At 31.3% G+C, this 15632-nt stretch overlaps 2 protein-coding genes across 2 annotated transcripts; one reads left to right on the top strand and one right to left on the bottom strand.

The window, feature by feature from the left end:
- Positions 1-1375: 1375 nt before the first annotated feature.
- LOC123302792 (vegetative cell wall protein gp1-like) lies at positions 1376-3084 on the bottom strand. The gene is made up of 2 exons (XM_044885886.1): positions 2935-3084; positions 1376-2063 (listed from the first exon to the last, which is right to left on the bottom strand). Exons 1-2 carry the CDS (start codon positions 2966-2968, stop codon positions 1807-1809), a joined length of 291 nt encoding a protein of 96 aa, XP_044741821.1. The 5' UTR covers positions 2969-3084; the 3' UTR covers positions 1376-1806.
- An 865-nt stretch (positions 3085-3949) lies between these two features.
- LOC123302722 (syndetin) lies at positions 3950-12435 on the top strand. Its single transcript, XM_044885785.1, has 14 exons — positions 3950-4039; positions 4115-4351; positions 4999-5313; positions 5517-5705; positions 5913-6128; positions 6657-7048; positions 7549-7981; positions 8469-8563; positions 8627-8867; positions 9093-9479; positions 9821-9979; positions 10058-10179; positions 10242-10431; positions 10711-12435. The coding sequence occupies exons 1-14, from the start codon at positions 3995-3997 to the stop codon at positions 10819-10821; spliced, it is 3132 nt and encodes a 1043-aa protein (XP_044741720.1). The 5' UTR covers positions 3950-3994; the 3' UTR covers positions 10822-12435.
- Positions 12436-15632: the final 3197 nt, after the last annotated feature.

Genomic DNA, 15632 nt, shown 5'->3' with positions numbered 1-15632 from the left:
TACTCCCTAAATCAATCATTTTAGAAGGCGAAAATTGGGAATTTTCAGGGAAATTAAGGAAATCTATTGGAATTTATCGGATGCAAATCCAATAATTTCAGAAATTGAGTTAATTTGAAGATTGCAAAAATTGTGTTAAAATTATAAAAAACGTATTTAACGATTCAGTTAATGGTTTCTGAAAAATACGATTTTTTGGAGTGATTTCTGACGTTATTTAGAAAACAACACGCCCAACCATCAAATAAATATGATTTTTGTTTTTTTTTTGGGTCAACATTACCTGTAATACTTAGTTATATCAAATTCGGAGAAAAAAAAATTTTCTCGATTTTTTGCAATTTTTTTAAGGGGTACCCCTTTGAAAAAATCGAGAAAATCACGAAAATTTTTTTTTTTAAGAATTTAGTAAAAATTAGTTTTTAAGGTAATTTTGACCCAAAAATTTCAAAAATCGTGTTTATTTAACGATTCGAGTAATAGTTTCTGAGAAAAACGATATTTCATAGTGATTTTTGACATTATCTCGAAATTTATACGCCCAATCATCAAATAAATATGATTTTTGTATTTTTTGGGCCAAAATTACCTTGGATACAAAGTTTTATCAAAATCGGAGAAAAAATTTTTTTTTCGATTTTTTGAAAATTTTTTAAGGGGTACCCCTTTGAAAAAATCGAGAAAATCACGAAAAATTTTTTTTTTTTGGAATTCAGTCAAATTTAGTTTTTAGGGTAATTTTGACCCAAAAATTTCAAAAATCGTGTTTATTTAACGATTGGAATAATAGTTTCTGAGAAAAACGATATCTCATAGTGATTTTTGACATTATCTCAAAAATTATACGTCCAATCATCAAATAAATACGATTTTTGTATTTTTTGGGTCAAAATTACCTTTGTTACTGAATTTTATCAAAATCGGAGAAAAGAAATTTATTTTATTATTTTTTATAAAATTCTTTATTTTTGCTGCCCAGTCTAGAAAAAGTTCTAACTATGCTAATGGTCGTTAAAATAAAAAACGATTTAAAATTATTCGTAAATATTTTTATTAATTGTATAAAAATAATTTATCGTTCTTATTAATTAACAAAAATAATTTTTATAAACAAATTAATCAAAAAAGGTCTAAAGTTTAGGTCTAAACAAAAGAAATAGCTCGAAAAATATTGACGAAAGTGAGACATCTTAGAAATTTATGTAATAACATTTTCTGATCACGAAAAAAATTATAAAAATTTGGAACTAGACACTTCCACAAAAAATTTGCCAAAATTTTTATGATAAATAAGTAGTTTTTAATTTTAAAATTCTACCATTTTCAATGAAAAATAAAACATCCCACTTTCGTCAAAATTTTCCTAATTTGCGGCTTGTTTAAATTTTGTTTTGTTGTAAAGAGTTTTCAATTTTCGATGTTATTACGAAACAAGGTAGAGAGTTTTGGCCACCGCTTCAGTAAAGTCGGTAAAAAAAACCGCAATTCGGTGGTCTTCGTTATACTTCGGCTACCTCTGTAGATACATTATGTTTTCAATAGCGTGAGATTTTCTCTTATCACAAGAGATGAAATTTGTGGTATAAAAGGCGACCACCCTGAAAGAATATTCAAGAATAACAACGAAAATATAACCTTTATAAATTTTCACATGTTCCAGTCAAAATTCGATTATATCGGAATCGCTTGAATGTCGTTATAATCGATTTTGAATGTATTTAAACCGCTATGAACCTAATCTTAAAACAAATCATACGCCATTAATCACATTTGTGCTTTATTTATATTTAAAAGATAAAAGTCATTTTATTGAGGGGGTAAGGATGGTGGATTCAATGGTGGTGCCGGCGAATTTGCACTATTCGGCAGAGGTTGAGGAGGTGATGGTCTAGGTGGCGTTGGCGTTGAATTTAAACTAATACTAGTTCCATCTGTTGTTGTTGGTGATCCGCTGCCATTAAATAAGGGGAATGCAACCCTCTTGTTAAGGATGTTACGTTTTGTCGCAGGCTGAACAGTTGGTGTTGATAACATTGGTGGATCGTTCCAACCAGGATCCACGGCTATAAAACAATATAAATTATTAACCAGTGGCGGATTAAGCATTAGACGTAGTAGGCAACTACCTAAGGGCTCCATGCAAAAGGAAAAGTCAAAAGAGAAAAGGACAAATGTATAAGAGAAGGGCGCTAAGTTGATTTACGAAAAATAGAAAGGAAAAAGGCAGATTTTAATGAAAAGGGCGACACAAGGGAGCATCAAGTTGATTTAAGACTAAAACAAAAGGGGAAAGACAAATTTGTACGGAAGGGCACAAAAAACGGCACTGGCTGATGTTCGCGTTCCAACATGGGTTAATCCGTCCCTGAATATAACTACCCTAGCGGTTTAAATGCCTGGATTTAAACTCGGGGTATTGGTTTAAGAGATGTTTGACACTAGAGTTTGATGTACAGTTGTGGCACTTCATATTTCCACCGCTGAAATGCAGATTAAACTTCACCTATCCTCCTTGAAAAATCCACAAAGGAGTGTACTCCGCAGAAACTCCGAATTTCGATTGGGTTATTAAAACTGCTATGGTACCGATATAATTAATTGTTAAAACACCCTGAATATATAGTGATATCTAAAAATTACAAATCCACCCCAATGTCTAGATTATTTTACGAACAACTGTATCAAAATTTTGTTTTCACGATCAGTTACAAACTTCCAGAGTTTCCAATATGGTATATTCTTTCTGGAAGTTTGATATTTGGTTAAGTTGAATGGAATATTAAATTCTATAACGATCGTGAAGGGGAAAAAATGAAATCTTTATTTATTTGCTTTGAACATTGTAAGACTTTAAAAGAAAATATTGTGCCAACGTGCCACGTAATTTTTAAAAGGAAATTTGTGGTATGATAAATAAATTTCCCAAATTCTTACCAGGTTTTTTAATACTTGTATTTTCCTCAGTCATTTTTTTCGTTTACTCAAGATTTTTCTTGGAAACGTAAAATTTACAATCAAAAATTATTTTTAGATTTATGATATATTCGTCTGAAGTTTGTTTTATTTTCGTGCTATCTCTTTTTACAAAAATGGAACTGACAGATTGTCAGTTGTCCATTTTGAATAAACTATGTTTCAACCACAAAAATAAATAATTACGAACCTCGTTTTGAGGGCAACTAATTATTGGGTTTTCCAGCTAAGAGCTTCTCTATCTAGCATCTCCGGTAAACAACAATTTTCAATTTTTGTTATTTTGTTTCTATGGTGTTAAAATATATTTGGATCAAAAATAACTTTTATTTGATCTTAAATGAAATTTTAATAAAAATGACTTCCACTAGGCAGAATAGCTAGTAATGATATCGTTTAAGATATTTTGGTTGGTTCAGTTTTTTGGAGTTTATTACTTAAGAATCGATTTTAATATGAGGAGTAAAATCTAGTGATCGAATGACTTCGTTACGTTTTTGATGCTCAACTTATCGTGCGACCAGACATCTATTGTTTGAAACTAACAATAATATGGCGAACACAGCACAAATTATACAGCACAAAAATATAGTACATATAGTACGTATAACAGACAAAGCATCTATTATTTGAAACTGGCAATAACCTGGACGGACATATCACACTATTTAACATTTAAGGAGTAATCTCCAATCGTGTGTCGGAGCTGACACACACAATTTTTTTAATTTTTATTTTACTATCCTTTGACCTAGATATTTTGGTTGGTTCAATTTTTTTTACTGTACTTTTGACGTTTATAACTGAGTATAAGTGTAAATATAGTCAATGTTTAAAAAAAAACCTCGACTTTATTACGATGTGTACACGGTACACATATTAAAAATATTTTGATATACACGGGAAAAAAATAATGGAAATGAAAAATGTCATTTTATGACATTTTCATTTAATTATAAATTTTATATTTTCACATATTTATTTTATATTTTCCAAGTGATTCCATAAAAAATTTTACAAAATGGATGAAATCAAACATAAAGTGCTTGGATTTTTAAATAAACAGGTACAAAAGATTCATTATTGAAAAACCTATATTTTCTATTTTGTTTGTTTAATGCAAAAAAAATATTCTTTTTAGCAAATGTCAAATACGAAAATACCATCAATGGGTTTTCACGATGAAGTATATTTTCATGAAAATACAACCAATACGACTGTCAAGAAACGAGCAAGTCAAATTGATGAAATTTTAAGTATAAATAGTAAAACTGTCAATGATGAGTTGCGTCCCGATGATCAACTCATTTTGGATTCTATCCAGCAAATTTATTTTAATCAGGATTCATCATTTGATGCATCCAAATTTATTTTACAGGTTTGTTTTATTTCTTATTTTATGAAAACATACATGCTTTTGAACAACGTTCATAATAAATTGTTTCTTGCGATTCAATCTTTTCCATCCACGAAAATTTTTGATACAACTCACATGAAGAGAAACGATTCTAACATTATTTCAAATTTGATTAGTTTCTGAGTATGATTTGTTGCTCCCACCAGGATAATTTTTGAAATGAAAACTTTTATGAGTGCGTTATATATTAAATATTATAAACGTGAAAGTAAGGATGTTTGTTTGTTTGTATGTTTGATACGTTTTCACGCAAAAACTAATGAATGGATTTGAATGAAACTTAATAATAATATAGCTTATACATCATAATAACACATGAGCTATAATTTATAAAGATAAATTTAGTCTATGACATTTCACTACACCATCTATGAGCATCATTTTGAATCATAAATTAAAGATTTCTGTAAAACTGTTGAACGAGTTACAATTCATGGCCATCTGTATTGATACACTCAATGAATCAAGACAAAAAAAATTTAAATTTGTGTAAAACAATCCCACCCCCGTAATTTGAGTGTTATGGGAGGGGGATAAGTGAGAGCAACACGTTAATAATTTCAATTTAAAAATTATAGAATTTTAATTATTTACACTATATTTTGCAGAAATTACCATCAACAACATTAGATTGTACAAAATTAGAAGATGAATTTAAAAATTTAAAAGTTCAACAGCAATGTGTATCGAAAAAAGTATTAAATATGATTCTACAGCAGCAAACTTCATGTCAAGAACAGTTTCGTGATGTAATTGCATTACAGAGTAAATTACAGGAGGCTGTTGTTACATGTCGACAATCACGAACACATTTGAATGCGGCCAAAGATCAATTCGCTTCGAGTTTAGGTGTCCTGGCTAACTATCGTAAACGGCAGATACTCAAAGGATTGATGCATTACTTAATTACGATTAAAACATTGGTAATTCAATATCTATGTTAAATCTAGGGCTGCTACCTAGAGATGGGCATCAATTTTATAAAAACGAGGATTGATTATTGTAATTTGGAGGGGATTTCTAGGAGGAGGGTTTTTTTGGGCGTGTTATAACGAGAAAAGTGGCAGCCCTATTAAAATGACAGTCAGAATGTTTTTTGTATGAACGCAATATTTTTATTTTGTAGTATGAAACTGAAGAACATCTACAGGAATTGCTACGCGAAGGAAATTATTTAACAGCAATTTTGTTATTGAAGGAACGCCTCACAGTTGCGTCATTGTATCGACATTTTTCATGTATTGCTGAATTAACGAAAAAATTTCATGATACACTTGAAGTTAGCGAAAATCAATTGGATAGTGCTTTGGAAAATGTAAGTGGTTTAAATATTTAATGCTTTTCCTTAGAGATCCAGTAGCTTAGCGGCAGAACACAGGACTCCGATACCGTAGACCAGCGTTCGATACCAGCTCAAGTGGATAAACAAAAAAATTATGATTTTTCAAATCGATTTACCTTTTTCGATTCTATTATAATTTCTAATAATATTTTCTAATTAATTTTCTTTTTTGTTTTAAAGATTTGTTATAATTTTGATGAAGATGTTTACGCAAAATTGCAAAGTGCATACAAAAAATTGGAAAATGGTCGTGTGGCTATCGATCAATTAAATATGCATTTTACAACAGCGGTACACAACAGTGCATTTAAAGTGATCCATAAGTATGCTTTATTAAACGAGAAAACATTACAGGATTTGACAAACGAGAAAAAACAGTATAAGCAATTATGTCAAGTAAGTTTGATTCCAAATTATTTTTTAATCAAATAAAATATTCGTCGCCAAAAATCAACATCCAATTGTCGTTGTTCCAAAATCCAATTAACAAACGCTCTTCGCTCTCCATGGGCTTCCGGCTTCAGATCTTGAGTTAATTGAACTTTGTACGCATGAAGTTTCAAATCTTAAGCTCACTTTGTTTATGTAATAGGTTGGTATTGCCTTTAATATCTAAGTGAACTGTGATTCGATAAAACTATTTACTTAGTATTAATTTTATATTAATTTATTTGGTTAATTATCTATTAAAGTAGGCCTCAGATCGAAAATTGGTAAAAAACTTTTCCCTTCGCCTTTATGAGCTTATTCTGTAGGCCAACGATCTGCAGTCAATAACAGAACGCCCTGTATATGGTATTTCAACAATTAACTCAGCCAATTGTTTGTTTTCACTTGTTTTTTAAAGAATTTACTAATTGTGGTATAATTATTAAACACGACCTTGTTCACTTATTAATTATTAAAAAAATATTTTTGTTTTAGTATGTATCAACCGGCGATTTTTTAGCGTGTTTAATAGATTTATGCAAAAGTTTTTGGGTGATAATAACCAGCTATTATCGAATATCACAGTATCATTTAAATCCAAAACCAGACCATCAGAGTTTGTCAATGTCACCGACATTCAATTTCCAAGACACACAAACATCGTCACGTCAATCGTCAACAGAGAATTCAATAAATTCACCACGCTCACCAACCACACCCGATTTTGAGGACACACTCAATCAAAATTACATTAAACAAAAATTGGAAAATGGTGTTGTGAAATTATGGAACGATATACAATCAAAAGTTGCCACATTTTTAATAAATGCCAATTTAGAAGTTTTTCAATTTGAGAATTTTGTACAAATTTTAAGCATTTTACATAGGTTAGTTTTTAAGTCGCTTAATTATTCGCTTTTTGTGATCTTAGTCAAGTAAATGAAGGTATAATAATAATAAGACAAAGAGGGGTACCGCAAGTGGTTCCCTAGCACCTAGATCAAGAGTCCTCTGTGCTCTCCTTAAGAACGCCTGCCACCCGAAAACGAGGAATCTTCAGGTAGGAGGTGCTATTAAAATCAGATGAAGAAAAAGGATTCTGTCGAAGCCAGACGCCACCTAGAAAGCCCTCAACTGTTCCGTCGGAATCTCTTCCAGGATAGATGGATCCAAGGTTTCGGACCTGAACATTCTAAATCTAACGCCCTGCAGATTTCTGCAGGTGCAAATAACATGTATGAAAGTATCATCATCCTCTATACAAGCTCTACAAGTGGGATCATTAGCGATCCCCATATTGTGAAGGCGATTTTGATACTTTTTTTCGTAATTGAATTTAGTTTGCGACATTTCCCAAGCGCAATAACGAATGAAATTTTCTTTCTAGATTAATAAAAATTGGTGAAGAATTTTGTGATAGTAAATCAGAAGAATTACAGGAAGCAATCCGTCGTAAAAGTGTTAGCTACTTACAAAATTACCATTCATCACGTTTAGAAGAATTACGTATATTTTTTGAGAATGAAATGTGGGAAATATGTCCTGTCAAAGCAAATTTTGAAATATCACAATTACAGGAATTTAAATCATTACGTCATACACTCAAACATTTTAAGGATAAAAAAACATCTACAAGTACTGTTGTTTCGACGTCGACTTCGACGAGTACATCGAAAAATGATTTGGCATCGAATCATTCGCAGGAAGGGAGCACCACATCCGATAAATACTTTATACGTTTCGATGTTAATTATACACCGTTCGATATTAAATTCGATGATACCTTGACGGATGAGAATATTTTATCGGATACTATTCATGTAAGTTGTGGTAGAGTTTATTCATTCCTAGAGTATAGGTTTATTTTAGATAATTTTAGGATTCTGTCGAATCTAACAGCGATACGGAAATATTTTCTGTTTTCGAGACTTCCCTGCCTTCTATCTTCGCCCCAGGAGTCTATAAGATAAACTCGTTTCAACCAAAAAGGATTTTTTGGAAAAACAAATTTGTACAAGTTTGACAAATGGTTGACTCAAGAACATATATATAAATATATAAGGACGTGAAACTCCTATGCCGAACTATAAACGCCCGTTTCTCAATTTACGACGCCTATCTGGGCGGGGCTTAATAATCGGCCGTGGCGTGACTTTGTAATACGCATCAGGTTGTTTAAGTGATTGAAAACAAGTGAAATTCAAATAAATTTCAATTGATTGAAAACAAAAGACAGCCAGCTTTTCCTGCTTCCCTCCCCATTCAAGTTTCTCGTCGTATATTCATATTGACCTTAATTTTTTTTAGGATGATGATCCAAATGCCTTACACAACACAGAAACGGATACAGACTCAGAAAATGAAGAAGTTACCAGAGAATTTATTGACGAAACTCAAATGATGTAAAATATTCATAAATCCTCCATTTTATTTTGAAACTTATCTGATAATATTTTTGTTTTTAGAAATGAAACGTCCACAAATCAAAATAATCATTCAATTCGAAAACATCGTCATGGTCATGAAAAATCAAGCGGTCGTCATATTTTATTAACAAATACAACGTTAAGTGTCCTAAGGCAAATTGGAAAATATTTACAAATGTCGAAATTATTACAGCCAATTAGTTTGGATATTTTTTATTGTTTGACTCAATTGTTTGAGTATTATTTGTATTCGGTGAATTCATGCTTTACTTCAGATCTTGTAAGTTTCTCCATTTCAAAAATTATTAAAAACAGCCCTGGCATTTCCCAAATTCATTAAAATTTAAAACATTCTAGAACAGGACTTGTTTCATTTTTTCAAAAGAAATATTTAATGAAACCATAGACGTACTTTCAATTAATTTTAACTGTTTACGCCATACGAGTTTAGTTTTTATTTTTTTTTTCTAATTAAAGAGGTTAAGTAAGCTGTTTTTTTTTTCAGTCCGTTGGTGGTGGAAGCTTGTACTCAATAAAATTGAATGCTGTTCTGAAACGAATATCTGAACAATTGATCAAATCAAATACAGAAAGTTATTCGGATTCCAATTTAAATGATTTAGATACCTCAAATTTATCAACATCATCAGTCAGTCATTTAAAAGAAACGAAAAATAATCCGAAAGATTTACAATCGTTAAATGTACAATGTCCGTATTTAAATACGTGCGTTAAAATTAATTCACCAGAAAATTTATACGGTTTAACTGTACGAATTGTTGCTGTTGAAAGTTTAATTTTTTTAGCGAAACAATTTGAACATTTAGAAAACTATTTAGAATATTTAGTACCACCAGAACATTCTCATACAATTAGTCATTTTTATAATCAGGTAAGCTACTAATTGGGATAACACTTAGACACTTAAACAGTGGCTAATTTAATAAAGAGATCGTAATACGATCGGATTATCTGAGAAGATAGTCTTTCGTAATCTTACGTGTTACACATCTCGGTATGATTAAAAACCCATCGAATATTGGCCAAAAGGAATTTATCATATTATTCTGGGCCCATAAACCCCCGGACCCTATAGATCTCCGGCCCTTGACCCATCCATATAAAGATATGACCCGAGAAGGAGCACTGATTTAATAAATTCGCCACTGTACTTTAAAGTAACCCTTAATCTTGAATTATAAAATTGGAAGTAATATTTTGTGTCCTTTTTAGACAATATCAGTAGCAAAAGATTTACGAAAACCGATTTATATGGCGGTTGCGTCACAATCATTTGATTTACGACAAACATTACTATCAATGTCGAAAGTGAATTGGGAAGTGAAAGATGTTATGTCCGAGCACAATAAATATATTGATGTACTACTTCGAGTAAGTTTTCGAGTATGCAAAATCTGATGCAACGAATAACGGTGTTATTTCATAATTCATTAATTAATTTATTTTTAGGAAGTACAAATATTTGCAATGCGCTTAGAAGATATTGAGGAAAAATTACAAATGCCTTCGGATGTTTATTATTGTGTTTGGGAGAGTGTCGCACATGTTATTACGCATACACTAGTCGAAGGGTAAGAACAAATCGAATTCGATAAAGTTCTCGTTTTTTATTAAATTTTAATTTTTCGAATAGTTTTAGCAACGCCAAGAAATGTTCGAATGGTGGACGTGGTCTAATGCAATTAGATTTTACTCAATTTATGTCCACTTTCGAAAAAACAACAAAAATACGTTCGATGCCACATCGAGATTACGTCGAATGGTATATTAAAGCATACTATCTACCAGAAAATTCTATTGAACAATTTATTAGGGAACATACGGTATGTATTTTGATAAATCCGCTCATATACGTTCAAAATTTTTTTTATCGCTTGGAATCGAATTAATTTTGTGGGGTTTTCCTGTCAAGAGTTACACCACCCTTCTCAACTGTGCTCTAGTTGTTATGGTCTAAGTCTGCCTTGTCCTGGACAGATGCTAAGATTAAAATATTTTATCGATTATGAAAATGATTATCTTGAACGTCTATGGGTCGTATAATTAATTTTATTTTTCAAACTGTTTGTAAATTAACACAGAAAATTTGTTCGCATTTTCAGGAATATTCAGCAAAACATATGTACGGTTTAATCGCATGTATCAACCATATAAGTAAGAAAACTCGCCAAAAATTATGTGGAATTATTGAAGATATTGAAAGGAGTAGATAGCCAATTGATTTAATGCGAGATTAACTAGTTCAAACATCATTCCAGAACGTACTGACATACTGACACACTGACACAACAAATTTATAGTCTCTTCTTATTTTTTAATTTTATTTCCTAACCAAAAATTTTAGTTCTGGTTCATTTTATAAGAAAACCGTTATCAGAGGACGAAACTCGTTCAACTTTTAACGATCTCGCTTCTGCATTCTAGAAATTGTTGACCCTTTTCAATTTTAGAACTTCTAGACACCAAACAAGTCTTAGAAGTTCCCAAAACTAAACTTTTCTCGAATATAATTTTACACCGGGTGTATAAGTAAAATTTTATTTTAAATTATTCAATGTTAAACTTATGAATGGCGCATGCGCATGCTCTATGTGATTTTGTACAAAAATTTGTCCTAATGTAGTACAAATTATTTGTTTTAATATTATTGTTGTCTTTGAGAGGATTTTAGTGTGATATTGGCTTTAGAAAAATACTTAATGGAGGGTAAAATTTTATTTAAGATGGGATTGTATCTTTCTCAGAGGAGAACCATTTTCGTATCTTGCAGGGTCTCCTACTTGAATGTAATCTATTATCTGATTTCTTTAAATTCAGGTTAAGTTGAAGGTAATTTTAAATCGTAGAATCTTGAAACTAGTGGTTAATATCTGTCGTCACTCAATTTCGTATTTCTAAAACCTAGATAGGATCTGTGCCCTCTAATTGTAACCTGGCTTCTGAAATGATCGTTTTCTCTGAAAAATAGACCTTCGTACGATGATCCTTCGCACCTTTTAGGAGCAACAATCTACTTAGACTATATGTTAGGGGCTCGCTTTTCCCACCTTCATCCATAAAAGGCCAAATTGACGAAATAGATTTAGAGAGCTCGATTGGCCAATTGTCAAACAGTAAGATGTTTCTTAGCTATCGAAATTTTACCATGTGTGACTTATTTTTTTTCAATTTTTTTCGGATTATCGGCTAGAACCAGGACCGAATTAATTATAATTAATCTGAATACCCTGAATCTCGTTTAAAAAAATTAATTATTAAATTTGTATGTGGAATGAATGTGAATCTATTTATTGGAATTGTGTAGTTTAATATATATTATTTAATGAAATTCAGGCGCGGATCCAGCTGAAGAATTATGCTAGATTCGCGACTGATCACGTTCGACTGTCGGGAAGGGTTTGTAATAATTAACGATCATTTTGTACAAATTTATATTTCACAAATATAAAAACAAAACTAAAAACCAAATAAAAATTTTTTTATGTTTTCAATAATTACGAATCCAATTTTTGTTGTTGGTGCTAACTCAGTTTACAATATTCGAATATTCGATTATAGTTTTTTTTTTTTCGAAACTAGTGACTCTTATAGTGAAGTTATTCTCATTTTTTCCTAACGAAATGGTACGGGGTCCTGGGTATGATTTTAATAGTAATAATTGATAAGGATGGGATATGTCTAAATCGTCCTCACCTCGAGGGGAACTCAAATAGGTCCCAAGCACCTAGACCAAAGGGTCCTTAGTGCTCTCCTTGAGAGCAATCTATCACTCGAAGGCGAGGCATTCTTGGGTAAGAGATTTTTATCAAATGAAGCCATAGGATTCTGCCGGGATTTCTTCCAGGATTGATGGATCTTAGAATCCCCACACCAAATCGTTGACTATAGAGTCGAAGTAATTGTGAGAATAGCTTCTGAATCACTCTCTATTTTAGATAAAACAGTATATGAATTTTCTATCACCAGACAGTTTTTTATTTAGCGTGCTTTTTCCTGTATTCCATCCAAATTTTAAATGTTTTGAAAGATTTTTGGAGTTCATATATGTGGTTTATCTGATTGGAGTAAAACAAAATAGTTATTTGTAATAATGGTGTCTTTTATGCTGATATTTGAGGCTCGTTTTGGATAGGTAGCAACTTTTATGGTAGAGAAATATCTTAATTTAGGCATAAGTTCAGTTAGAGACAGGATAAATATTTAAAACGAATGTATAAGTGATTTTTCTAGGAGTATAAATGATTTTTTAGTAAACTGTGTGATCAAAACGGGTTAGAAGTTGGGAAACATAAATACAGTATGGAGGCAAAAGCTTAGACACCATTTTCAGTGATATTTAAAACGTTTAGACGTTTGTCTTTGATGAATTATTATATAAAAAATATTTTTTATTTAACAAAATATTAATTGTTTTTTGAAATCATATTAAATGTTATCAAACTATTTTCAACTTTTTTTTTAAATTTCCAATTTTCTTTTTCACCCATAGGCAATGCAATCCTTCAGGCCTCCTAGGTAATGTAAAAATCAGACGGCGTCGATTTTTCTTATTTTTTTTAGTCTTCGTTAATCCTTGGCTTCGCACTTCTTTGTTGTATTGATCGCAGATATCGCTCCTTGTTTTGAAAACTTTTCTTAACTCTTCTCCGCCATTTACTCTTCTTTCAATCAAAATATGTTTCGCAGCATCAGTTAGTTCGATAGCCTCGCCAAGACTCAAAGACAAAGCCAAAGAATGTACCGCGAGCTCAAAATATCCATGAATATTTGATTCGTCAATGGAAATGCATCCATAAATAAGTGCATTTACAGGACTATATTGTCAATTCAAAATTTATGTGGACAGATTCTCTAATGGAAGGGGTTTTGACCCCCAAAACTCCTTTCTTGGACACGGGCCTGGAGTTATTATAGATATACCGTTGTGCTGCAACCTGTTTTAGCATCAGAAAGTTTTAGCTTATCCGTGCTGTGTCCGTCAGGTTTTTGTTAGTTTCAAACAACAGATGCTTTGTTAACAGCACACAAGTATACAAATTATACACACGCATTACTAAAAACGTACCGGCTCCTTATATGAAAATCGATTCTTAAGGAGTAAACTCAAAAAATCAAGGAAAAGTATGAATTGTTAGGAAACCTGTAAAAATAAATCGACAAAGAAGTAAATGTGAATAATAATGACAGTTGGTTTCTTTCTGAAATACATTTTATTAAAAATTTCATTATGAAATGTTTCATTTGGTTTTTTTTTTTGACAATTTATTTTTTGTTTACTAGAAAAAAATATTACAATATAATCTTAGAATAAGTAATTCATTAATTAAACCGTTATCCGAGTGGTGTGAAGAAGACAAGATGAAGGATTGAACATACAGTTAAAATCGGCTACAATTATGCTTGCTTACTAAGAATCAACCTTCTTTGAAGAAAATCCTCGACTGTCAAAAAACAAGTTGGAATATCAAAAGGTTGAGCGTCGAGATGATACATCCCAACCCGAAGTTTTGATATTTCAGCTTGCATTCGAGGATCGAACTTTCATTTTTCATCGGGTAACCGATTTTGGACTGTATATAGAAGATAGTTCAATATAAGAAAATAATTTTCATCTTGAATTAATTGGCGTTCCCCTTACAGTTATAAAAAAAGAATTCGATGTCGAATTTCATTTTTTTTTTTTTATAATATGTGATTTGCTTCTAGTGCTTTTTGAATTTTTTCTTTTGTTCGTCATATTTTCAAATGGTTAAGGTTCAGCTTCAGTGAGGCATTATAGATAACAACTAACATGACTTTTGATTGGTTTCCATGATCTAATCATGTATGTAATACTATCACATTGCCAGTAGAATGAGAGGTACAGTTGAAAATGTCACTTTGAAGACGATATAATCCTCTCACTCTGTTGACGCAGGACTCTAGTGTGATCGTTTTGCGCATGCGTCACTTCATGGCGTTAAAGTATTTTTGATCTATCTCGCTTGTTTATAATATGACTTCGTTTGGTTTCCGTGTTTAACGCTTGGCGTCGTTTATTGTTAATGCGTCAATGAAACTGAAATCTTTTTTCCGTTTTTTTTTCTTTGGCCAAATTCAAAAGGGCCAATTTCACCAATTTTAAAAATATAAATGAACACCATTCAATTCTGTGAATTATTATAGAAATTTTTTTGTGGGCAGTTTAAAAGTTTTAGTGGTGAAATGGGTCCAAGAGAAATCAATAGTGATTAATGAACATAATTAATATAGACAATTAGACATAAAAATTTGGCTCTAACATCCAAGTATAAAAATGGATTTGATCTTTGGTTCTTAAGGGAAAAAGTCATACAGGCTAAGGGTGGTTATTTTTTAACTATTAAAGTTGTGCGAAAAATACAAGACGCAACACGTTAGTTTGCAAATTTGAATAATCCCCCAAACCACAAGATATGTTCAGACGACCATCTCTTTTTTTGCTTGTAAACGATTATTTTCCAGGTGAATTACAATTTTAGGGAAAATTTAAAAAGTGGTCAGTGGTCAAACGGGATGACAGTATAGTAATCAAAGTCTTCGACCATTCTTATACTTAAGAAAATTAGACAGCCTGAAATTGAAAATAAAATCACACAATCTAATCCTTGAAAAAAAGGATTAAATCTATGACTTGTCTTAACATGGATACATAAATAAACTCTTAGACATCTAAAAATGTGCGTAAAGTCTAACTATATTTAGTATACGTTTCTAAACACTCCTAGAATATATTTCCCCGCATACTTTTAAGAATGTTTATCTAAGTCTTTCTTTACACTTAAAACATCAAATTTTATACAGAAATTTTTAAGAAAGTAGATAGTAAACATATATATTTCGAAATTTTTCAAAATGTCCAAAACTATATCTGAGTGGCTCCTGGCGATTTTAAATACTTTAGAGCAGGGCCAGAAAATTTAGGCTCTTTCAGTTATTTCAGTTTATTATTCAGTCAGTTGATGAAATACTTTATACTTATGGAACAGAACCATCTAGTATCGAG

This window comes from Chrysoperla carnea, chromosome X (genome assembly GCF_905475395.1).
Source record: "Chrysoperla carnea chromosome X, inChrCarn1.1, whole genome shotgun sequence".
Lineage (NCBI taxonomy): Eukaryota > Metazoa > Arthropoda > Insecta > Neuroptera > Chrysopidae > Chrysoperla > Chrysoperla carnea.
The sequence above is the reverse complement of the archived record's forward strand: the minus strand, read 5'-3'. Positions and strand labels throughout refer to the sequence as shown.

Bases quoted from the DNA above. Each gene is read 5' to 3' on its own strand.
- LOC123302792 (XM_044885886.1), bottom strand. From the start codon at position 2,968: ATGACTGAGGAAAATACAAGTATTAAAAAACCTG. The intron at 2,064-2,934 runs GTAAGAATTTGG...ATTGTTTTATAG, and splicing joins TACAAGTATTAAAAAACCTG to CCGTGGATCCTGGTTGGAAC.
- LOC123302722 (XM_044885785.1), top strand. From the start codon at position 3,995: ATGGATGAAATCAAACATAAAGTGCTTGGATTTTTAAATAAACAG. The intron at 4,040-4,114 runs GTACAAAAGATT...TATTCTTTTTAG, and splicing joins TTGGATTTTTAAATAAACAG to CAAATGTCAAATACGAAAAT. The intron at 6,129-6,656 runs GTAAGTTTGATT...TTTTTGTTTTAG, and splicing joins AGTATAAGCAATTATGTCAA to TATGTATCAACCGGCGATTT.